Source organism: Schistosoma haematobium, chromosome 4 (genome assembly GCF_000699445.3).
Source record: "Schistosoma haematobium chromosome 4, whole genome shotgun sequence".
NCBI lineage: Eukaryota > Metazoa > Platyhelminthes > Trematoda > Strigeidida > Schistosomatidae > Schistosoma > Schistosoma haematobium.
In genome coordinates, this window is record NC_067199.1 from 45,189,895 (window position 1) to 45,217,216 (window position 27,322).

At 36.1% G+C, this 27,322-nt stretch overlaps 1 protein-coding gene across 2 annotated transcripts; it reads right to left on the reverse strand.

Annotated features, from left to right (window-relative positions):
* Positions 1-3,240: 3,240 nt before the first annotated feature.
* On the reverse strand, positions 3,241-20,714 carry MS3_00008189 (uncharacterized protein; the record flags this gene model as incomplete). Of its 2 annotated transcripts, XM_012943964.2 has the most annotated exons (8): positions 19,123-19,593; positions 17,483-17,726; positions 16,499-16,828; positions 13,934-14,132; positions 10,844-10,935; positions 9,112-9,658; positions 7,439-7,987; positions 4,069-4,323 (listed from the first exon to the last, which is right to left on the reverse strand). In XM_012943964.2, exons 1-8 carry the CDS (start codon positions 19,190-19,192, stop codon positions 4,069-4,071), a joined length of 2,286 nt encoding a protein of 761 aa, XP_012799418.1. In that variant the 5' UTR covers positions 19,193-19,593. The 2 variants fall into 2 exon arrangements, with proteins under 2 accessions (XP_051067138.1, XP_012799418.1); XM_051216541.1 differs by having other exon boundaries at positions 3,241-4,323; positions 17,483-20,714.
* Positions 20,715-27,322: the final 6,608 nt, after the last annotated feature.

Genomic DNA, 27,322 nt, shown 5'->3' on the forward strand with positions numbered 1-27,322 from the left:
GGTAGGACCTACAGGAACATATGTTCTAGCCAATATAGCTCGGTTGGGTCATCACGATAGGCAAGCCCGACCACCGCGTCAAGGTAGCAGCTTCGGTCGGGGGTTTTATGTGGTATAAAACTATCAAGGCTGTACACCGATAAAACATACAAGACTCAGTATTCTTTTCCCACGAATTCACCCGTTCTATCTGTGGTATTAGGATGAAAAAGACAATATGTAAATGGAAATACTCCTGTCTAGTTTAGGCAGGTTGACCATAGTGTGCTCAGTTATCCAAAATTACGTTACACATCACCCATGAACGACTAAGTTTATAAACGGTTATGTTTTGACACATTTTCCTGACTTTGTATGGCAGAGTTATTCCACTAATTAATCGATTTCTTGACATTTTACGTCCTCTGATCACATTAATGAGTATAAATTAGGAATTAATAAAACAAGATCAAATACTCGCTCATGACCTGAACGTACACCTCGAGAGCAATTGTAATAACGACACAAATTGGAAGAATCATGAAGCACATACAGGACAAGTGAAGGACGATATTCAAATAATGTATTTAATGAATGGTTTTTACATTTTGCGAAGGCATTGTGTAATTTTGCATGAAATAGTAAATTGATTTTTTTCAACTGAGATCTCATTCACTACAAAGCTACTGACTAGGATTAGCCCCATTTTTTTAGATTTATAAAACTTAAGAGGTGTTAAATAGGATCCAGAAATACTCATGCTTTGCTTTGATATGACTGAAGGAAAACAAATGCTAGGGTTATGTTGGGCCTGTATGATTATTTCCCCTAGATTGTCCATCTAGTACCAATGATATGATGATAGTGAGATAACAGCTGAGATTAATATTTAGAGACTACTGATCTAGAAAGTAGTTCTACAGAGCCCGATCGTCCGATAACTAGAACAAAGGACAACATAGAAATTAGGTAATGTATAATCATGCATTTCATTCTTATGGCTCAACAGTCAATAAAAAGTGAAATTATCACCACACATCAATATAATTAAAAAAATTACAATACAGGCATAACTACACAATGAATGAAAGAGAACAATGTGATAAGTATGTTATTAATTAACAAGAACTTTAACACAACAATAGCTTGTGTTGTTAAACGACAGCTTACAAGGAAGGGAATACAAAGATACAATAATCCAAGGTAGAACAGTTCTAAGGTTGCAGTTTAGCTTAGCATTTTCCTGATTATAGCAGTTCTCCACAAAATTTTAATTTATCACCATACACCTTTCACTTGTTCATTCTGATTAGTTTTTTTTGGGAGGGGGGAGCGGAACCATAGAAGCTTACTCCACTACAAAAATTCATTTTGGAAAACACAAGGAAGATTTATGTGGGCCATAATAAGTGACCTATGTTTTTGTACTAACACATCATTTTTAATGTATTTATACATCGCTTTATCACAGCTCCGTGAACTTTAACCAAGAGCTTTACATTTCGTGATACAATGCACACTGGTAGTCAATGAATTCATGAACTGACACTATTCCTTGGTATAGCCATCTCCTAACCTTTTTCTAACCTACTCTTATGCCCCGGTACGGCCGAGATTCCGCTCTCACACAGCCACGCCTATAAAGCCTCTGACAGCGAAGTCCTACTCATTGCCTTCTCGTGGCATCACTGTTGTTTACGAAATTTAGAGGAAAAAAGCGAATGTCCGGTGCACTAACCGGGTTGGTGGGTACGTACAGTCCACCTAGGGGGGTTGGAAAACCCTCATGGGGTTCCAGTATCCTGCGGGAACAAATGGCGTATGAACCAATCGTTGGTCACCGGCTACCATGGGACTGCATCTCCTTACGATGCTCCAATGCCTTGTGGACCAGATCTTTAGGTCGAAGGCTCCACCTACTTCGGCATGAGCGCCCCGACAGTATCACAGACCACACACAGATCACGTGACTTGTGTGGCGCATATATATCTGGTGTCACCTTTTATCAGCATTTATGTGTTCAAATAAGTAAATAATAAACTCTTATGCTAGAGTGAGAAGGGTGATTTGGTTTACTTAGAAAACCCGTTACAAACACCTCATTCAACGATCTATCGTTTTGTATTACACTACATAAAGATTTATAACCAAAATACGTAAAAATGTTTTTGCCAGGTTTCCCACCCCTTCACTCCAGCTCTATACCATCAATTTGATTTGAACAACCATGAGTAATAGTAGTAGTTGTTGTTGTTGTAATAGTACCCTATTTTATACTTAACAATATTTCACAAAATCACAATCATCACCATTTGAACAACAAACCATATCCATTTCAATTCATCATCAAAGAAAAACAAAGAACAAACAATAAATAAGTAATAACATTGTGTTTTATATAAAATTGACTTTTATTTATAAAGTAAGCATTAAAACAAGATGATCGAGATAAATGAGTTAATAATCTTAAATGACATATAGGATAGAGTATAATTATATTGTATTATAACTAGTTTCTCATGCAATAAGGGTATAGATAGAAGAGATAAAAACAAAACAAACACTGTTATGTAATCATTATAATTAGATTTTAAGAGAAGAATAAGAAATTATAATGGATCAATGGGAATATAGTATGAATTTATGGTTTTGTTAATCTAATACACAAAAGTATACATGTTCATGAATTGTGTATACACAACATAAAGAAAGATTATTGAGAATAGAGAATGAATCTTTTGAATTATGATAAATTACATTAGAATGTAACACATTTCATACGATTCATATAAGAATTACAAGTAAAATGAAATGATAAACAGTAATAGGAAGAAGAAGAAGGAGAAGAAGAGGAAGAAGAGGAGGAGGAGGAAGAAGAAGGAGAAGAAGGAGAAGAAGAAGAAGAAGAAGAAGAAGAAGGAGGAGAAGAAGAAGAAGAAGAAGAGGAAGGAGAAGAAGGAGGAGGAGGAGAAGAAGAAGGAGAAGAAGAGGAAGAAGAAGAACAGGAGGAAATATAACATAAGATTAAAGAAGTGAATGTATGAGAAAAAAGAATAATGAACACCTATAGTTATTTCATAGTGAAGAGTAACAATAAACAAAGATGAATTCATAATTACATATATATATATATATATATATATATATATATATATATATGTTTAATGAATATCACATAATTGCTTAGTTTGGAGAAGAAAAACCACCTAGTTAATGTGTAAACAATACGATGAATATTACTAATATGAGTAGTGTTGTTAGTAATATGATAAATTTTTTTTTCAATAGTATATATAAATCACTCGGAATAAGGATGAGAAATGATACATATTTATAATATCAAATTGATAAGTGATTTCCTGTGAAAATCACATATAAAACTATGAAGATCATGGCTAAAGAATAATGATAATAGAGATTGAAGTGAAATCGAATACATCGACACACATATATACACTTTCAGATCAAATCCATTTAATTCTTTATTAACATTAACATCGTAAATTTACTCATTCACATGAATTGATATTATCTGATCAAAGAAAGAAAACTAGAAACTGTGGTTATTTTTAAACCAGCTTCAAATGATAAATAGCAATTCTCAAGAAAAGTAACAATAGCGGTAGAAAGTATGTAGACATGAAAGAGTGATTGAACTCAAAACGGTACAGTACATCATTTTGGTTTTCATATCAGTATACTATATCATCATAAGATGAAGATCAGGGAGTTGTAGTAATGAGTGGTATGGGAGAATATGAGGAAAAAAAAGACTGAAATGAAACAAAAATTCTTTCTTGACCAAATCGAATAAAAAACTCATTCCTATTACTAACCAACTAACATATGATTACAAATTAATAATCCACTGTTAAATAAAATGAAACGAGAATGTTGAAACTATTAAATATATATATAACCCAATTGGGATTGTATTTGTCACACTTTAAAATCAGTCAGTCAGTCAGTAACAACGTAGAACTTCGTACGTACGTACGTACGTACATCAGTTCGAGTTGTCACACTTTAAAATATACTGTATTAAAAACGAAGTGAATGAAGTAAAGATAAAAAGAGTATAATTCTCATTAATAATTGTCCATCGGTTGTTCTAGTTCCAAGAAACAATCTTGATGATCAATTGAATAATGATTAATTGATTCTTCTGATATTGTTCTCTTTATTATAGGCAATAATGGTGAAGATAATGATGAATGAGATGAGAGATCATTTAATTCACTAATAGATTGTTGTTGTTGATAATTGTTCGTAAATGATTTAGCTAGTCGAATTAATGTTTGAGAAGCATAGCTATTACCATAAGCAACTTCTTGCCAATCATCCTTTGAAAGATTTAAAAAAAATATGTATGCATTAGATAAGTAATACTAATTAGCAATTTCTTTTTTTTATTAAACAAACAAACGAATATAAGCAAAGATGGATAGTGTCTAGGAGTGGAATCCAGTTTGATGCGCGTCTCTTCCTGTTTGGAACTCGTCAGCTGGATGTACTTGCATTCCAGAGTTGGTGTTCACTCTGGGGACTCGAACCAAGTACTGTTCGCTTCAAACGCCACCGTGTTATCTCCTTAGCTACTGAGTCCTGATAGCCACCTGCTTGTGTAATGGAGTGATGTTTTAAATTCACTTGGTGTTATTTACTTCTATCTCCCCATTCATATTTAGGGCTGCGATTGATCAGTCTCTTGTTGGTTTGTCAGCATCCTGTGCGGACCGCCTCGATATTGCCTCAGGTCACAAGCCAACAAGAGACTGATCAATTTCAGACCTAAATAACAATGGGAAGATACAAGTAAACAACACTAAGTGAATTTAAAACAAACGATTAGTTTCAAAATTAATGAGATGAATTATTATTAAACAAGTATGATATCGTCATTTCATTTTATTTGTATGTGGGCTGTGATACTGCCGGGGTGCCCAAATCGAAGCAGGTGATTCTCTTAGGGAACCACACCCAGAGGCTTTGACCTAAAGGTCTGACCCACAAGGCAGAGGAGCATCGTAAGGAGATGCAGTCCTATGGTAGCCGATGACGAACGATTGTTTCATATGCCATTTGTTCCCTCAGGAATACTGGAGTTCAAGTGAACCATTCGTTTGGAATGAGGGTTTTCCAACTCCCTTAGGTGAACCAACCCAGTTAAAGCGCCGAATATTCGCTTTTTGTCTTCTCAATTCCGTAAACAACACCCCTGCCACGGGAAGGCAGTGAATAGGACTTCCCTGGAAGAGGCTATATACGGGTGGCCGTGTGAGAGCAATTCGAAGGGGAGGGCGGGCCCTTCCCACTCTCGGCCTTACCAGGGCATTAGCGGGCCATGTATGATATTGTGTGGCGCACATATATCTGGTGCCCCTCTTGTACCAATATTTATGTGTTCAAATAAATAAATAAATCAAAGTATGATATACAATGTACTAAATTTGATCTTTCAGTGAATCTACCATAAGCATTACGCACATATGCACTTGATTCATGCTGTTTTGTATTGTATTTGTACTAAAAAATCATAATCCAACATTGAGAAAAACATGTATAGTGAATAGAAAAAAAACATGAACAAATTATGCAACACTAAGAATAAGATTAAGTAGCAGTTACATAAAGGAACTAGCATACTTCATTTTTTTAAAACCTATTTGGGGTACATCATAGGAGATTAAAATATAGAAGGAATATTTTTGTGGTGAACTAATATGTTTTTGTTTAGTCAAATAGGATGAATTTAAAACGTCTGTATACTGAATAAAACATTTTAAAATAACGAAAGAATATTCAATCAATTGTGATAATCAACTAGATTCCTTCCGTCAAAATGTTAGTCTTTTCATATATTCCCAGTGTGTATAATTCGTTTAATAAACAATCAGCCAAAGAGAACATAGACAATTAGCATTAATTGGTGACTGTTGTTCCTAATTATGTGAATCAGTTATAAATAATATAAGACTTGGGGGATAAATATGTATGAGGATCATGATGTTATACTAGAGTAAAATAGGAAAAATGAGATTGATAGGATAGACAGACAGACATCATTAACATAGAGACTGGAACAGATGTGCGTTGGCCCATGCTCCTATGTCTGCTCAGCACGATGACATGGAAATAATAAAAGTGACAAAAATGACGTAGTAGTAATGAAAAAAAAGATGCACTATAGCTCCTACCCTAACATGGTGGTTCGGCTTGCATATCACGATGATCCAATCAAGCTATAGTGGCTGGAACGCTTGTTTCTTGTAAAGCAACTCGGTTGGGGAACGGTAAGACCAAAAACAGAAAGTTCATGATCCGAGAGTGAAATCGTACTATTGGACTATACAGCGGTGAGACATCAGTAAGGTATGTCTTTCGGATAGCCAGCATCTACAACGATGCTGCTTTCTCACAACAGAAGAAAGGAGTCAGAGAAGGTTAATCTTAAAATGTCACAACTCGCCTTACGCCATTGATTTCAATCTCCGACGGTAAGGACTTCTTAAATACAAAGTTAACACATCGAAAACTTGCAACAAAAAGATCATTTGTGATCGACCTCAAGCGGTCACGCTCCTTGGTCACTAAGACCAACGCTAGCCCAGTTTCTTTTCGAGGTCTCCCAAGAAATATCCTTTCATTGTATGGGCAACCGGAAGGCGACAACTCCCCTATACGTCTAACAGCGTATGAGATCACGTCGTTCGTAAAAAAGCTCTATAAATTGACAGGAAACATGACAATGAAGTAAATGTAATACTAGTGACTGTCTCTAGTCAGCCAGTCATATGACATGAATAGTTTTTGGAATAGTAGAAAATGTGTTTCCAGACAATATATCTCGACAGCGTTGTTGTTGTGATAATCAAGCCAAACAACTGCATTGAAACCATATATTTTCAGAAGACTATTGAGAAAATTGATAAATAAAAACTTGAGAACGGTTATTTGAACTTCTGTTTATTGAATAAGGTTGGAAAAAGTATTAATTGTAAGGTTAATCTACACTGCAAAACAAAAATCATTTTATCAATAACAACAACAGTATTTCCAAAATATTGAGGTCTGGTGTCAGATGAGAACTTTAAAACTCATCACATTTCATAGTCCATTTTAAAAATGGATGAAAATGTTAATTGTTAGTCAAATACATAATTATCAGAAGGGGTTAGACATTAACACCGTTGGATGCCGGCTCAGTGGTCTAATGGTTAAGCACTCGCGCGAGAAGCCAGTAGATCCTGGGCTCGAATCCCACAGGGTGCGGGATCGTGGATGGGCACTGCTGAGGAGTCCCATGCTAGAACGAAACGGCCGTCCAGTGCTTCCAGGTTTTCAATGGTGGTCTAGCTTCAACTGACTCACGATTTCAATCTGTGAAAATACATAATTGTATAATGAAGTTGCATTTCATGTAAAACAGATCGGACTTTTTCTATTATATAAACTTACTTCATTAGCAATTTGTACAATACGTCGAAGTGTTAAATGAGGTTGTTTTCTAGCAGGGAATTTTAATGGTTTTAATGGAGGATTAAAGTTAACATCATTATTAACTATTTGAGAATATGATTTATAAGGATATAGATTATTATGATAATTCATCATTGTATCTTTAGAAATTGAAAAGTTAAGAGAATGATATGGATTCATGTTGAATTCATTCTCATTGAATAATCTGTTACAATTATTATTATTCGTAGTAAAATAAGAAAGATGAGATTTTTGAGATGTTGACAATGAAGATGTCGCAGTTGTTGATGTAGAAGTGGTTGGTAAAAGTGCTCGATTCCAAACAGTTGCTTTGGCTGTAAGAATAGCTATACATTTAGCTTCATCACAGGAATTATATGATGTTGTTGAAGAGGATAACGTTGAGAAAGTTTTCTCGGACAAATTATTACGATTAGTATTACTAACTGTAAACGATGAAGAAAGTGACGTTGAAGGAAGAGAAGTATTATTTGGAATATTATCAAACAACCTGGTACAGAGTGGTCTCTGAAGCATTGAAATATGAATAAAAAGTAATTCAGTAGCACACAATATATCAGTAAATATGTAATCTATAAAAACTGGGTTAATAAACTAAGTCACAGTTAAACTACGCAGCTTCACCATGACTCTATTAATGAGGATAAACAGACAATAAAGTCTATTTAAGCATATAAATTATTGTATTAAATCAATTGAAGTGAACATAATCCACATGCTGTTCTACTACCACATGGAGTTCAACTGTCAGTGTTAGTGAACTGTAAAGTTCTTTACAATAACCACCACTAAATGATCGACAGTAATATTAATTAACTGAAATTAATCCCTAAACGTATATAACAAGAGGCAGATTGAAGTTTCTTTACAGACATGAAGTGAACAATAGCATTGTGCCTGAAGACGGTTTTAAATGAACAAATTTATATTTATCCATACATCCATTATCTACAACCGATTGTTTTGCTTCAACGATCCCGATAATTAGGTCTTACAAACGTACACCAAAAAACAAATGAAATATTTAATGAAATGTTAAATCCTTTTGAATCATACTCGTAGAAACTTAAGGTCAAGGATCACACTTCCTTGGCCCTAGCCTCGAAAAATCAGCCAGCAGATCTTTTACGTTGATGAGAACACTGAATATGTACAATATTTCTATGGTTTCCGAATACTGATTCATTCTCCGAATGATTTTCGACAAACCAAATTCGGGAAAATCGTCTATGCACACGGTTTTAGTAAGACACTTAGGTTTAAAAGTTAGATCAAGTCATTCTATTTACCAGACTCACTTCCAAAAGATTACTTATTGTTGTCGAAATGCGAAACGGTTATGCAGAAGCTGACGATAGGATGTTAAAACGAGAAACTAAAATAAAGCAGCAAAAGCGCTTAACTTGTAAGAATTCCAATTACTAATTTTTGACAATAGGAATGTAGACAGAATACATTTATTGTCACAACTTGAAAGTGATTTGAAAGCGATTAAGACTGGAATATCTTAGTTTTTGTAAACAAAGGTTTCTCTATGAACTCAGTCAGTGTATTTATTTGAAAAGACCATGCATAACATCATAAAGTAAAACAAAAACAAAAAGTTGACATCGCATATATACAAAACTTACGCGTAACGGTGCACCATCTCCTCTTATTTGTGAACAACGTGGAATTCTTGAACCAATTGGAGTTTTATCTAAATCTGTTGTTTTATGATTTAAATTAGTAACAGGATAACGACCAGCAGAACCTAAAACAGCTGGTGGACTAGTTAAATGAAATGATAATTGATCAGCTTCACTTAATGCTTTTGTAGGTGTTTGTATAACAAAATGATTATTATTAGTATTATTACTGTTGTTATCATCAGTTATCAGAACACTTAATGATCCATTTGTTGTCTGATGAATTGATTTTAATGGAGAGGTTGTTTTTGATGAACAATTATTATTATTATTATTATGATTATTATAAAAATTAAATGAAAACGAAGAAGTAGGAGAATTAGTGAGATCGTCATTTATACTAGATTCAAGTAATTTAGGTGAATTTGATTTGATAAATAATGATGATGATGATGGTAGACTGAATTGAGATTTATCAGGACTAGATAATAATGGACCATTTTTAATTAAATCCACTGGAGTCGATGTAGATAATAAGGAATTGTGGGAACTGTAGATAAGAGAACAATAAGTAGGGCAGGGAGGAAAGAAATAGTCATACTTTAAATATAATATGATTATACATAGCTAATAGGACATAAAAATATCAGAATGTCTACACTACTTGTGTTTGACTTTGTGAAATAACTCTAATGTCTATGGTAGAATACCTTAAGGAAAAAATGGCTCAGAATCAGTGTTAACAACAAAGAATTTATATATTACTTTCTTTCCTTCAAATCTTCAGTTTGAATATCAAATTAGTGTTTATCATCTTCTTATATTTTCCATTCATTTTGAAGTATCTTCTCTATGTTGTGCTTAGCACTACAACTAATAATATATAGACCATTTTGTTTATTTCTAGTTAATTTCCTCTCTGGCTATGTCTATGTAAAATATGATAACAAGCATAAGCCGACTGTATATCTATACCAGGTTTAATAGGACTTATAAATAACTAATCAACATGATCCAAATACCACCAATCAAGCCTTACATTTACACTAAGACGAATTACCAGTGAAGATTTGTAACTTCATTGGTATCAAACTAATCCAGTTGATGGTTCGAATTTCACGAAAAACCTTTTTCTCTTATACATAGGTTATTAACGTTGGTAATTACTAACTCAAATTGTTTTTGTTGTTCCAATTATAAAAAAGCACTTCGGAGGGAGATTGTTCATTTGAAAGATAGTTTACATGATGGTTTGACTTTAGCTAAACAATCATTACAAACCAAAGAATGCTGACAAGATATTTTATTTTAATATAATCTTCAGAAGCATTCCTGAAATTCTAGTGAGAAGCTATGACTGGCGGAGTTCGACCAAGTTAACAGTCATACAGTTATTACTGGTGGTGGTAAATGATTGTTGTGCAGACGGAATACATTGAAAAATGTGGACTACCAGATAGACCCGGTATCATGAAGTTCTACTCAAAACAAGGTCAAAGATGTGCACTGCTGAGAAGCCCTATATAAAGACGAAACAACTAACTAATCCTTTAAGGTTTTAAATGGTCGCCTAACCCGTAGTATGAGACCATCTTCAATTGTCTTTTCTAAAAATTCAAATTTTTGTTCATCTATTTAACTTAATCCGATTATTTCAAATTGAACATAGATGGAATATTTGTCACAGAATCCTGAAAAAAACAAAAATAACGGATACAAGAGCATTTTTATTTACCTGATGGAAGTCGTCACAACCGAATACCTCAGAGATTGCTGAGAATTACTTCCACCAGACTGGACACTGTTCGACAAACCAGATTCACTAAACTAATTTGTGTACACATCAAAATAAAAAATAATTTGAAGATGAGTGTACTCAAAGATTTTAAATAAACATCTATGAAACAAGTCTTAATTCAAAGAAAAATAAGGAGATAAGTCCTTAATGTGATGATCCATCAATGAGGTAATGACTTGATGGTTAAATTCCATTTAATTTTTTCAAAGATCGAGGGTTCGCAAATTTTGAATCCCATGGGGCTTCACTGATTTCGGTCTAGATAATCAGGTGACATCACTATCGGCTCTTTAACACAAATTATATGGCTTAAAGCATTGTGTATATGCGTTACGTATGCCCGAACACAAACTGCCCCGTTGAGCGTTGTTTTATGGTGTAGGAGTAGGTTGGAAGAAAGCTAGGGGTGACCAGACCCAAACATGGCACAAATCCATGAAGCCACTAACAATAGGACTGAGCCATGTTGGTAGGTGTAGACTACCCGGTTGGGATCCGCGTGACAATAGTAACCGGTGGTTAGAGACCTTGAATGACATGGTTCAAAATCGTTTGCAATGGTGCAGGTGCATCTACTCTTTGTGTTCTCCTAAATTCTAGTCTTCTGAATTTTTCATGTTCCTTTCTTTTCTTCTCTTTCCAAATTTGTTTCACTGGATTATACTCCGTGAATAACATCTTCAAACCCTAATCTTCCGGATTACTGCTTTTACTTTTACTACCTCTACCACTATGGGATTAGAATCGATAACTGCATCTCTATTCTAATGTGGTATGGCAACTCGAACTAATATACGTACGTACGAAGTTCTACGTTGTTGCTGACTGACTGTACATTATTACACACTTAGTTTAACGGAGTCAAACGTTTTACAGTCAATTAAAATGACTGTTTACCATTTGTTCAATTTTGTAAAGAACATTTTAATGCTCATTAAAGAGATAGGATATACATATATACAGATTCTCATCAAGATTATAATGCTGACAATTATCTTACAAGAAAATTTATCAATAATGAACTGATTTTTAAACCAACTCTCCCCATTCTCGGCCGTAGCAGGGCATTTGGGGGCTTTGAACACAATTTCAATATTCAATTGGTTACATATATGAAGTTATAGTTGAATAATTCGGAAATGATTAATTTAACCTGTCATTTTTATAGTTTGATTATTCACATAAAAAAGAGGATTCTTTTACTTGTTCACGAAATAAAGCATATTTATTTTAATAATTGAACTAATATCACTGACTTTCGTGTTTATAACAATTGTCGAGTTAGACGAGACTTGACTTAATAGTTACATATACAGATTTCATGTATTTGACAATGGATGACTTCGAAAATATCAAGACAATCAAATGAGTAATACTGATGTAAGATGGATAAAGTGGGATTAGTAAACTGGTTGGTAACTTCGTGAAACTCAATCAACTGAGGTGGTTGATATGTGTTAAATATACCAGCTAATACCAATTGTGATTTGTTAAGCTGGTTAGTGTACAGGAGTAGGTCGGAAGAAGAGTAGGAAGGAAGTAAGATGACATCCGTTTTTTTAAAATCACTAAACATTGTTTTGAGATGTATTAAGAGATACAAGCAATCAAGCTGACGTACAAATAAAAATAATAGTGAATGACAATTGAAGTTCCTACACTATACAGCTGTAAATTGGCATCAATATCGTAGATTGTTCCCCTATTTCATTTGTTCCTTTCTAATTTCATTTATGTTTGGTTTTCCCAATACTTTGGTACTATTTTCATTGTTCATAATGATTTCTTGTAGCTATATATATTAATGTAAAGTGTTACAACCTAGCTTGACACATATATGCTAAGTTGTTTATGATTGAGTTCCGTGCGCGAGCACTTAACCAGTAGGTTCTGGGTTCGAATCTCGCGGGGAGGGGGCGAGGTTGTGGATGAGCACTGTTGAGGAGTCCCACAATAGGACGAAACGGCTGTCCAGTGTTTCCAGGTTCCCCATGGTGGTCTAGCTTCAGCTGACTCATGATCTTAACCATTGAGATTACTATAATATCCACAAAACCCATTTGAATGAATCCACAATATTTATCTGTACTTTAAGATGTTATTTCCCTCTATAGGATAACATCACACACTATAAGCTAAGCAAAATTGTTAAGGTCAAAGTGTTTTTAGCTTAAGGCTTTGTTAGTGAAAAATAGGTCAGAAAAACATTGTAAATTTGGCGATTACGCAATCATTGATTCAGAAAACATGCTTAAAGACACAATAAGAAAGTCTTATTCCCTATGCTAATCGTTTAAGTGTGATTCAGCTTTAACTATTTATATTGATGGTGGTGTTCATGCCGAATATCGATAAATGTTTAGCTATTCAGTTTACATGATACTTGAATACATTTGAGCAGTAATTTGTTCGAATTACAAATAAACAATTTGTCGAAGAAAAAAAAGACCGATACGGAAAGTAACATTGCTCAATGTTGTTCTACATAAAATTACTGATCTAGTGATGATCTCTTAGCAATTCTCGTGCAATTAGTTTGCTGGAAGCTAACAACGTGTTTGACAATATATAACGGTGTTTTAGCGTTGAAAATTAAAAGATATACTTTTTTTGTAAACCCTAGTTACGGTTTATCAAGTAGATAAGCCTTACACAACAGGTATCCGTCACTTCGGTTAGTGACTAGTGCGTTATAATATTGATTAGACAGATAGGAGTTTGTAGTTACAAACTAAGTAGTAATCTTTAGGGAGTGATCTACATATCTCTTCCCCCTTTACTTTATCACACTGGTGCTCCCTTTACAAATTTAAATAAAAATAAAATTGATTTTGTTAATTGAATACAATGAATTCATTGTATATCCTTGTTTTCGCCTGACAATTACGCAACCTAAGCTGATAAGTTTAACTAGGTCGAACTTTGTGACTTTTAGATATGTAAGCATCTACTTCTCTTATCAACTATTTACCTTATCTGAAGCAATTAATATTATAATTTAAAATCAATATTTTCTCCATCACTTACACCTGAATCATGATGATGAATAGGTTGGGTCAGACGAATTTTCCAATTTCCATTTGTTGTAGAATCGTAATTCGACTTTAATGAAGATAATGGGATTAGATAGGTAGGTCGAGAAATGTTCTTACTAATTATTGATTGATCATTTGAACTTGTGTTGTTGTGAGTACTGTTATTTTTAGGACTATTTGACCAGGATAATCTGGGAAGGAAATGAAGAAAAAACAATTGTGAATATTGTCAGGGTTGCCAAGGTTATCGAGCTTCACTGAAATCATGAACCAGCCGAAGTTAAATAACCACTGAAAACTTGGAAACACTGAACGTTCATTCCTTCTTACTACGGGATACCCCTCAGAAGTGCGCATCTACGACCCCACAACTGTAATCGAACAGAAGACCTTCGGTCTCGTGCGTGAACGCCTAACTTCCAAACCACTGAACCGCAATCCAATGGAGACCAAAGGTTTTGGATTTGATCTTCTGTTGAGTCGTCGTGAATACACACTCCTGAGGAGTCCCATACTATGGAGAAACGGCAATTCAGTGTTTCCGAATTTCCAATAGTTGTATAACATTGATCGGTACGTGATTTCGACGAAATTATGAGTATGTTAAGGGATTATGTAAATTAAGCATGTACAATGATGACAATTCCACCCGAACCAATGACAGACGACAGATAGACATCGTCAACATAGAGACTGGCACAGATGTTCTTTAACCTAAGTTGTCATATCAGGTCAGCACAACGAGATGAAAATAATGAGACCGAGATACTGTAGTAGCATTGATTATAAGATTAAACATTAGTAATATGTTTTGAAAAGACAGATTAGAAAGATATGTATGAAGGGACTCTGAGATTGAAGGCTAAGAAAAAGATAAAGTGATTGAGTCTGTACTAAGTCTTAAACCACTGATCGCGGTCATCACATGGATCCCTATCACGTAGACTAGATCTACCAATATTGTTCAGACTAGAAGTCAATAACTTCATGGAATGATGCCACCTTTTGGTTTGGCTGCGCCGGACTTCTAACCAACATACTTATGCAATAATAAGAACCGCTCGTCGAGGTAGGCGGTGGTTGGGTATATGTAAAGCATGTCATAACCGCCTTCGTCGATCAGGATTTATGACCACATAAACAGTTTAGCTGAATCCATAATAATCAACCATTCGACGAATTTCTAATTACTATTATTATCCGGCTTTTGATAATAAGACTCCTGATAGTTTTGATCTTTTTCCTCTGCATACGTGCTTAGTCAGGAACGTACATAATAACTGAATTGACAGTAAAGTATATTAATATAATCATAAGAATCTGTAACAAACCTACAGACGGGCATTCGATTAAAACAAAAACACTATATCGTTCGGTTTTGTCGTCTACACAATTTAATGTCTCGGGAAATCTTAATCATTTTGTAATCAAACAGTTGGATTGTTAGGCGTGATATGAAATTACGATTTAATCTTGACGTACTTTAAAAATGTATCATATGATTTTACTTGTAGAATAATGCTTCAACGAGTAGACAGATTTTAGACAAGAATGTGTTTATATGTAGGGATTTATAATCGCCCGAAATGGGACTAGGATTATTGCTCTATTCCCTCATACAACAGAGGATGTTTAGAAAAGAAAAAGTATTTATGAGAGAATATCGAGACTCTATAGGTAGTGAAAGAAAAAAGGTGAATGAATATTCATTAATGTGATCGAACCTAGGTCATGTCACCCAACGTCTTCAACCACTGATCGCTATTATCGTGTGGTATGCTAATGACATTATTAAATTATAAAGCATGATAGATTAATGAATCGATTAAAAAGTCAGTCAGTAGCAACGTAGAACTTCGTACGTACGTATATTAGTTCGAGTTGCCATACCACATTAGAACAGAGATGCAGTTGTTGATTCAAATCTCATAGTGGTAGAGGTAGTAAAAGTAAAAGCAGTAATCCGGAAGATTAGGGTTTGAAGATGTTATTCAAGGAGTAAAATCCAGTGAAACAAATTTGGAAAGAGAAAAAAAAGAAAGGAACATGAAAAATTCAGAAGACTAGAATTTAGGAGAACACAAAAGTGGGTGCACCTGCGCACACATCAGACCACAAGGGATGATGAGACTTCCAAGATAAGTAAAGCGATCGACATACTTAACTACGTCGCTCACTATAGTAGATTAGAAATGCGATATTAAGAAACCCATTAATTTTATGTTGTGATCATCAAAACAAGAACAATATCTCAGCAAACAATATAAAAATTAACTTACATATGAGTAGTAACTAGACAGACATATATTTTTTTATCACTGAACTACACTTTTGATACAACCTGATTATTCCCAGTCAGGTAATTGAAGCATGGTTTAAACCCACAGCTAAAAATTTAAAAGTTGAGTGCTTTAATAAGTAAGCCATCACTTCGTTTTGAAGTACTACACTGTAAGTTCAAAGTATGACTTAATTAGCTGTGGGGATTTGTGTGAATTCCTTGGGTTACATTTATGATAAGTGCAAATAAGAACTTGTTTCAACAAGATAAACTTACAACGAATTACGAAACAGCAAACTAGAGAGTGGACGATTTTCTTGATCAGAATTGGGCCAATATTGGAGAACAACTTTTTCATATCGTTGTCTTACATCTACAGCAGTTCGTTTTTTATGCGAACTACCACTAGTGGTTAGGCGATTAGCTATTAACTCCCAATTGGATCCATATGTTAAATACAACTGGAGGAGAGTTGAGTCTTCATCTTTTGTCCATGTTGAATTTTGATCTGAATTGAGAATTGTTTGTGGTATAGCTCTATGTTGTATTAGAGTTGTATAGGTTTTACTGGATCCTAACATTTGAGGACGTAAATGCTTCAAATATCTAAAAAAAAGTGATCGATCCGAGTGCATTAGTTTTATAAAGATTTCAAATAGATGTTAGTTTTAAATGTAAAACTCATATGTCAAGGTTTTAGAAAAAAATATAAGCGGATTGACTTTGGATAGTCATGTTATGGTTAAAATCAGATAGTCAGGTACAAAATCAGAATCGTTTTGGGAATTGAATGTTTAAAAACCCACACTATAGAATACCAAGCCAGTAATATGGATGGTGGTTGTTTGAAATTTATCGCTTAGTTGGCATTTGTACTGATGTCAAAACGTACTTGCTCATAGATACTTCCCTCCCCCTCCGTGTCTTAGTGAATACTAATCATTGCACAAGTAGAAGCCCATCGTTGTCATGAAAGACAAAGCAATTAATCGAGTTAACAGGTTATTCTGTAACTGGAATCATTCGTCAGCTTGCACAAGATTCATAAACAAAAAGTATTAAAAAGTAATCATAGTCGTTTACGATATAAAGTTGGAACTTGAAAATGTGGCCAAAAAATGGAAGTAATGTGACTAAATCATGAATTAAATTTATGAACTTTAGTATATTCAGAACTATAAACACACCGTAAGGCAAATTTAATTTCTGGAGAAATTTTATTTAGACGAAACGGGAAAACAATAATTTACCATCATTTACCTTTCTGAGCATTGAAAAGCTGACTTGCCAAGTTTTTTTCCAATAAGATTCCAACGATTTTCACCCAATCGAGAGACATGATCAAGCAGTCTGCAATCTTCTAGGTTCGTCCAACTTCCAACACAATCTCCAAATCTTTCCTTGTGCGTTTCATGAAAACCAGTCGTAAGACTTGTTAAACCACTCCCAATAGTAGTATTACTGTCTTTCCAATTAACTCGATGCGGTAGTTCATCTAACATAACTAAAATGACAGAAAATAACTTATTAAGAAAACTTGGATAACTTCATGCTAAAGTAAAAAAGTTAACTGAAAATACTACTAGCTACCAAAACCCATAATAAAAATATGAAGTGAAACATTAAATAACTTTTTACTGAACATGAAAGAGAAAATAAGGCAACTGATCTTTTAAATTCTAATAAAAAACTACTCATATTATCGAGAATGAGAAAGGATTTACGTACATATATGTATTAGACTAATCACATTTAAATAACGATGGTAAGTTCAACTCTGAAGTAATATGATGATAGTAACAGACTAACAAAGAGAACCCAGTAATAAATTAGTAGGTTACTGACAACATATGGGGAACTAAACAATAAATAGGTTGGGACAAGTGTAATCGAACGAACTAAATACACTGACAAATGTTAGGCAAACAAAAGATAAGGAAACTAGCAAACATTCAGCACCTACATTCATGTGAAAAACACTACGGTTGAATAAACGAAAAATATTTATGGGATAAATAAGAGCGGGTATGAGTAAATTTATGTCAGGTTACAGATACTGTAGGCAAACTGTGGATACAATCTTTTAAGTTGATATGAGTCCATAGTTTAGCGATTAAAACATTTTGATTCCAACCGGTTTAAACTTCACTGTCTACTTCAGTTTTTGCTGACCGATTAGTATCACAAGGTATAATATGGTGTAGCTCAAAGCAACTGCATAAATTTGTAGTATGTGAGTTAAGTACATAGACAATAGGACTTGTATTAACTATTTGCAAGTGTATAGAATCAACCAATTTAATCTTTCTACTGTTCCACTACATATTTTAAAAGTCGAGCTTTTGAGGTAACAATTTTCACAAAATTAAAATTTGTTATATTGTATGGAGCTAGCTAGCTTAAGTCATAACTGATAATTTTAAGGGATTTATTTACCTGTCAAGCTACGCTTCTGTTGTTTAAGCGTTCAAATGCGAACCGATGGGTCACATTCAGATCGATAGTAATTACATAGGACCTGACAAAATTATGCAGGTCGCTTTATTCTATCAAATAACAGCTTTAGTGGTTGAAAACTAGATATAAAACACTTCAACAGGAGCAAAACTGATAAGCCAAAGGAATATGAAGAATTGATGCATCGACGTCAGGTACAGTTGTTCTTGGTCGTAATCCAAAATCTTCAGTGTCATAACTATTTCGTGAACCCAAACCAAAACATCTGTAACTCCTGACTTAGTCTACACTAACAATGAATGACCTTGTGAACCAATACTGTTTTAATCTGATCCTCTTTTAATTTTCCATTGACTAGCTTATAGCAGCACCATAATAAGTGGCGACTGGTAGATTTAGCGTGTTGGGTTTACCTTATTAGCTAGTTCATCATTTCCACTTACTAGTTTTTACTTCTGCATTACCTATCCAATTACCTTTGAGCAATGCTTTGAAGCAACTTATCGAATACATGCAACCTGTTCATACCAGATGCTTCAAAAAGTCAATATTTATCCGCGTGAAGTGTCATAGGGCAAACTACTATGCAATATACCAACCCTTTGAAAAGTAGATATTTCGCCAGTGGCACAGGGGATGTTTAGTAAAATTTAAACATATACTGAGATTTTTACATCCATCAACCCGATAGCTATCGTTTTATTATGAATCAAAGTTGACTTTGTCGATACAGACTGAATTACAATCTATGACTAAACTAAACACTTGAACCTACCAGTATTGAAATAACATATTTTGCATTATGAAGGGAAAAGAATTTTAAACCTTCAAGTAATATCACTCGAGGTGCTTAAGAGCCAGTACTTTGTCAGCATTGTAACTGAATAACTGTTGAGTCCCTGAAATAAATGGATCTACAAACAATAGATTATTCCCTGAGAAATTAAATAACAAAACAACCATTTAGGGGCAGATCTGAAGAGGCCGGATTTACAGTATTACAAACAAATGAGTTCAATATGGGCCACATGGACTATGGTTACCCATATTCCGGATGCGGTCTCACGAAGGTTGGGTATAATACTCTAATCATCTCTTCGTCCAAGTACTGGAAAGACCTACGAACAGCTCATAATGCCCCAAAGCCTTTGGCAGCAGCAGCCTTGCAGTTGCCCATTGTTTCGAAGTCGCTGCTTATTATGACTCCTAAATCTTTGTAGTCCATTACCTTGGGTAACACAAGTTGTTGCATCACCACACTCCTGTTGAAATTTACTTCTAGTGACCACCCACTAGTCCATGCCACCAACGAATTGAGATCATTCTGTAATATTATTTTATCTGACATAGTGTGCATAGGTCTCCAAATCTTTATCATCGGCGAAGAGTAGGACGGATGGCTTCGCTACAGTCGAAAACTCATTTGAAGAAAGTAAAAAAGAAGACCAAGGATTATACGTTGAGGAACCTCTATTTTTACAGGTCCCCACACTGAGAGCTCCATTTACCCTTACCTGCTTTCTCCTATCATCGACAAAGTCACTAAGCTAGCCTATGATTTTATGATGGATTCCTAAACTTTCCAGTTTTAATTTAGGATCTGAATGGAAGGCCGTATCAAAGGCTTTACTTAGATCTATGAAAATCACATCTACAAGGATTATTCGGCCTTTTGCTACGTCCCAATCTCCGCTTGCAACTAGCAGATTTGTCAAGCATGATAGGCCTTTACGAAAATCTTGTTGTCCCCTGTATAAAAAACTATGCCCTTCCACATGGTTTATAACAGTCATCCGAATAATCTTTCCCATTAGTTTGGCAACTGTACTGGTTAGACTAACGGGTCGATAGTGACTAAATCTCTTTTCCCCGCCTAAGAACAGAACGCATCCGTACACAATAATTGATTTTAAAGACCATTTAGCACTAAAATAGAAGACAAGACACTTATTCAAATCAATATTGCATAAATAATATGTCATTACAACAACCCCTTTGTTTTACCCCCACTTTACACTTCTTATTGGAAGTAGTGACGATATTGATACAAACAAACAAACATCGATTCCCACATTACATTGTCCATAAGACTTCTGAATTGAGACTAAAATGTTAATCTCGGAATATATTTAATACATCTGATAGTTTTTAGATGATCTTCCAATATTTGATACCCAATATCTATATAACGAGCTGATATAAATGTGTAGGACCAGTGAAATGTCTCTGGGCCCAAGCCAAATCATTCGGCAGTCGGTTCACTGAATGTCTAACGGTTCACCGATCCTTGTCAGGTTCAATGACAGCCAACACACACCAAATAATCGCACGCTATGGACTTGTTTAGGCGGTGGTGGTTGCACATTATTCTTTGTACCTACTCCTATTAATATATTTCTGTAATAACGTCCTTTGTGTTGTACGGTCAATAAACCAGCTGCAGCATCTGAAAACAACAATGGGGTAACCCATGTTAGGTTCTGACTGCACAAAGTGACTTCCAAGTAAGCTATTTCGTCACACTATCACCGTCTATCTCAAGTAAGCCTTCAATCAGTTGACACAGTTGATCTACGTTAGTGATCTACAAATCTACGCATCTCTTTGTGCTCTCAGCATGTTTTCTAAAACCACTGGCTATCATGATTTCAGGGAGGAGGTTGGTTGAATTAGAAAATTCTACTACCCACTTAGTAGACAGCTCTGTACATAAGAGATTTATGTCACTTTTCAAAAGGGGAAATGTCATTGAGCCTAGCCAAATCATCCGGCAGTTGGGTCATTGAATATCGAATAGATGATTGTTCTTTGCCAAGGTCAAGGACGACTAACGCGCATCACTTAATCGCATGTCATGGGCTGGCGTATATGGTGGTAGTCTCTATCTCTGTTATCATTCTTACCAATATATTTCCTCAATAACGTCCTTTGTGTTATACGGTCTTCAAAGCAGCCATAATACTTTGATAAATCGAAGTGGTAACTCACGTTAGATGCGTACCACGAAGTTTGACTTCGAAGTTCGCTGGTTCGTTAATTCATTCCCAACTACCTTGAGTAAACCGCTTATCATTCGACATAGATCATCTACATTGGCGATCTACAAATTCAACGACGTCTTGAGTTTCAAGATGAGGCCGTGCATACTCATTCGAGAGTTCCATGAACATTTGTCGAGTGACGGCGACCAACTGTCTTTGTACGAAGCGCAGAGTGATATTGGCCTGGGCAGCATCCCCAGAGAAGTCAACTTTAGTGTCAAATTATTTGTGGACCGCCTTCAGCAGAGACAGCTGGGGGAAGGTTGTTGTAGAGTATGCAGGTTATTCGTGATCCATGAGGCTGAATATTCACATTACTACTCTTCGTGCCGTATGGAGCTTCATATAAGCTCAGATTAGGGTACTTACCTAAGGGGATATTCATTAAAGTTGAAAGTAGGAGTTGACACAAAGCAAGTTTTTCTTCACGTCAGAGCTGTTGTTATCGCGCTCCAGAGTCCATGAGCCTTGTATATATTACTATGAAACATCCAATTCTCTGTGTAGTTTGTAAACCAGAATGAAAGTGAGTTAAGGAAATACTTTTGCAAAATTTGCCGTCCATGCAGTACAGCACAATAATTTGTGGATTAACATCATTTAGTCCCAGTAGGTTTTCTGTCCAAAGCAGTGAGAAGATTGAAAATGGAAGAACCGCCTTCTCAAAACCAATATTACGCTCCATGGAGGACGTTGGCTGGCATTCTCTTAATCAATCAGGCTCACCAATTTCAAATTATTATACAGAACCTAAAGTTACAGCACATGTTCACACCTAAAATCATGAAACCAACATGTACCGAAGACAAATAGCCACGAAAAGTTCATGACAAAAACAATTTTTGTCAGAGACATCAACAAATGCAGAACTTTCTAACTTTATGATTTGACTGCATTTCATGAAATAATCATGATCAATGGTTAGAAAGGTTGGATACCGTAAGGATTGATTGTGTACAGGCTAAATTGCGACATTACGGATCATCATGGAACTCGTCACTACACATCAACTTTCTTGATTGTGAAAAGGCGTTTGACAGTGTAAATAGGAGAATATTGTGGAAACTTCTTCGACACTACGGAGTTCCTGAGTAGATTGTCAACATTCTCCGGAACTCACACGACGGACTACAGTGCAAAGTGGTGCATGGAGGACAACTGTCAGATGCATTCCAAGTAAGGATTGGAGTCAAACAAGATTATCTACTCTGCCCATTCCTGTCTCTTCTGGTGGTCGACTGGACTATGAAGACCTCGACATCTGAGGGGAAACACGGGATACAATGGACAGTTCAGAACCAATTGGACGATTTGGGCTTCACAGATGACCTAGCTCTCCTATTCCATACACAAGAACAAATGCAGAAGAAGATAGCCAGTGTAGCAGCAGTCTCTGCATCAGTGGGTCTCAATATGTACAAAGGAAAAAGTAAGATCCTCACATACAAGACGGAGAACACCAACCCAATCACACTTGATGGCGAAACTATGGAAGATGTGGAATCGTTCACGTACATGGGAAGCATCATCGATGAACAAGGAGGATCGGATGCAGACATAAAGGCGAGGATTGGCAAAGCACTGGCCGCATTCCTACAATTGAAGAACATATGGAACTCAAAACGATTATCTATCAACCAATATGAAAGTGAGAATGTTCAATAAGAACATCAAGACAGTTCTACTATACGGAGCTGAAACAGGAGAACTACCACGACAATCACCGAAAGTGTACAAGTATTTATAAACAATTGTCTACTGAAGATACTAAATATCCGTTGACCGTATACCATGATCAACGGCGTACAGTGGGAGAGGACAAACCAGGTTCCATCTGAGGATGAAATTAGGGAAAAGCGCTGGAAGTGGATAGAACATACATTACTGAAGTCGCCAAACTGCATGACGAGGCGCATCTGAACTTGGAATCCTGGAGGGGACGGAAAAGGGAAGACCAACGAACAAATTGCGTCGCGGATTGGAAGCAGGTATCCAAAGAATGAATAGCAATTAGAAACTGCTGGAAAGGAATGAACAGAACAGAGTTCAGTCGAGAATTTCGATCAGCGGCGTATGCTGTGGGTATTGGGTACTTCGCCGAATGATTCTCTGGATGTAACTTGTTGTTGTTTGTCACTGTCTATCTAAGCATAAAGAAGTGAATATCACCAAGTAAGTTGAACCAGGTAATCTCATCACAGGAAAGGTGCCATTTAAGCACAAAATTACGTATAGAAGATCAAAAATGCGCAAAATAAATAAACGGTTTTCCCTTTAGTGAAACTTGTGTAATCGAGTTATTCAAATGTAAAATTAAACCAGCCAGACAAGGAAACTTTTGTCTTTCCAAAACGATGAAATTAAAGTACTAGGTTTTAACAAGAATCAGTGTTAAACAATACAAAACTGGTTACTTGTTCGAGGAAGAATAAACTCTTGATGAACTAGGAACATGTTCTTATTGAGAAATGTAGAATCAAACCACTCAACTCCAGAAGTATCAACGAAGACAAGTTGGAGCTGACCATCCCAATTCTAGACTGTCTCGATCATACAAAAAACGTGGAAAGGACAGGGGATACCAACACGGAAAACCTTGTTCAAGTAGGTTACCTGTCCATTCACGCAAGGCTCATACAGACAAACAGGAAGAAGAAGCTCATACATTTGGAATTAAAAGCACAAACTACTTATACATGAACGCCGCGAGCTTGCCAAATAAAATGGATGAGCTACGTGAACTCAGCAATGCTAATATTGCTCACCTGTTAGAAATATCTGAAACTTGAATATCTCGGTTTACGAACCACGAGCTAGCAATCCCCGAAATGTCTTTGTTTCACAAGGACAGAAGAACAAGAATTGTAGGTGGAGTAGCCTAATACTTTTCGTGCTGCCTGGAGGAAGATCAAGTGCACAACCAAGAGTTAATCAATCTTGATGAATCCGTGTGGTGCTCAATAAGATTGTCTACCACTTCGAGGTATCTAGTTGAAGTCATGTACAGGAAGCTTACTGCAGACATCGAGTACTACAATCGTATGCTGGAAGAATTATCCCGATCTACGCATCCCAGATTCACTCATTTACTGATCCGAGGGGACTTCAATCATCCTGAAGTCAATTTCAGAGAACATACGTATGCTGGATGTGAAAACTCTTCTGAAGCTTGGTTCTTCAACCTCATTGAGGATCTGGGATTGTTCGAATATATGAAGTCGGCAACTTATTGGAGAAACAGCCAGACGCCGTCGCGCTTAGACTGAGTATTTAAAAGCGAAGAATTCTCAGTTGACAACCTCTCGATCCTGGCAATACGAACATATAAGGAACATATGCACAAAGGCAACAGGAAGAGACGGGTTTCAGTACCAGATGAAGCTTATGGATAAATTTGTCTTCAATTCGAAAAGCTTATTCCGTTATGCAGCCTCTCTTCGACAAGCCAAAATTAGAGCTTTTCAATTGCTGGGTCCTAATCGCCAACCAATAACGACGGTGACACCGCCAACCTTCTGGTTAAACAATACTCTCGGACATTTCAATCGACCCACATTAACTACATTGATGAAGGCTTCATCTACAACTGCACAGGACTTTCCGAAGTGAGCCCGAGCGCTGACTTGGTGTACCGGAAACTGCAACACTTCTCTAAGCTCACATATGGTTCATTCTGCTATACTGAGGGAAGCAGCATCAATCCTGGCAACACCGCTAAGCGTGATGTTATCACGCTCGCTAAGCCAAGGCAAACTACCGGAAATTTGGAAGCTGGCTGATATCACACCAATTTTCAAAGCAGGTGGACGCAGCGAAGCTTCAAGCTACCAACCTGTGGCTCTTCTCTCTACACCTTCAAAAATTATGGAGTCCCTGATTTGCTACGGTATACACGACTATTTATCATCCTTAAACTTCATTTTACCCCAACAACATGGTTTCACGAATAGTCATTCTTGTATAACTCACCTGCTGACCGCGGTGGACAGATGGACAAGCATCCGTGATCGCAAGGGGAAGGTCGACGTCATTTACCTTGACTTCTCAGAAGCTTTTGATGGGGTCAACCACATATGTCTTATCAATAAGCTCAAACGATTGGGTATTAAATCACCTCTAATTGATTGGCTCACTTCATATCTAAGGACTCGATATTTTAAGGTCAGAGTTAACTTCACCTTCTCTCAGGCTATGGAATATTCCGGTGGTCCCCCAGGCTTCGGTACTAGGAACTCTTCTGTTCTTGATTTATATAAACGGTCTCCCACAACTGGTATCGTATGAGTTATTACTTTTTGCTGATGATGTGAAACTCTAAAGAGAGAGATACGCACCCAAGAGGATATACTGGCACTTCAGGCGGATCTGACTCGACTTCAAAGTCGGGCAGATGACAACAGACTTACCTTTAGCACTTCATTTTGTAAAGTAGTCCATCCGAGACATGTTGCAGACTTAAGTTACAGTTTATGCAGCTCCTCTCTAGAAGTACCCTGAGTCGAAAAATATTTAGGAGTGTTGGTACCCTACGATTTGAAGTCTTACGCTAACTGTGACAAAAATGCCTTTCGAGCAAACCTTGCACTGGTAACATTGAAGCGCATTTCGGGCTAGTTTGACGGAAAAACTTTCCTCACAATCTTCAACATCTTCATTCGTCTCCATTTAGAGTACGGAAACATAGTATTTCCTCCCTCGCTCCAAAGGATAAGGACACTCTGGAGCGTATCCAACGGCGAGCCACGAAATCAGTTCAGGGACTCAAATTCAAGCCCTATGAAGGACGCCTTTAATGACTGAACCCTTACCCATTAGAATATGGGCGTCTTAGAGTTGGAGTTCTAATGGCTTACAGTATCCCTAACACTTCTGGACATCCCCTTAAACACCTAGTTCAGTTTACCTCCAACACAAACCTAAGGGGTAACACTTAGAAACTGGAGACACAACATAGCAGAGTGGACTGTAGACTCAACTTCTACTCCTTAAGAGTTTTCAAATGCTGGAATTCGCTTCCGACTGAGCTAGTTCAAGCAGCTTCTCAGGAGTCCTTTAAGAGGAAACTTGACCTATTCTTAAGGACTAAGGATAATATCTTACTATGATTTACCAATTTCTTTTTTCGTTCACTATCGTTAATATACCTAGGTTCCTGCCTGGAGGTATTGGTGATCCACTGCTACTACACACGAATCCCGTTAAGCGGAAGCTTCTTTTATTCCTTCCACAACCATTTGAACCATTTGGACTCTGTTTCCGATAGCATCAAAGTTTTAAAAATGTCAGATCATAGGATAGATAATAAGGATCATGGACCATAAACGCCTTTTATGAAGCCTGACACGGGTTCAGTAAAATTAGGTCTCATGTTTTTAATCTCCTTCTTGCACGAGATGTGTTGGAACAAAAAATTGTAGATGCATTTATTACTTCTTAACTTTACGGAAACGTTAGACAGTCAACTGATCGGGTACAATTGAAGAGGTTTTACTATGAGAAACATCAAGAAGAGATAGCTAAGAAGCAAACTAGTTTACACTAGCTCGTCACGGAAACGTTGGATACTGTACCTTTTAACCTTGATTTTCTTGTGTTTTTTCAA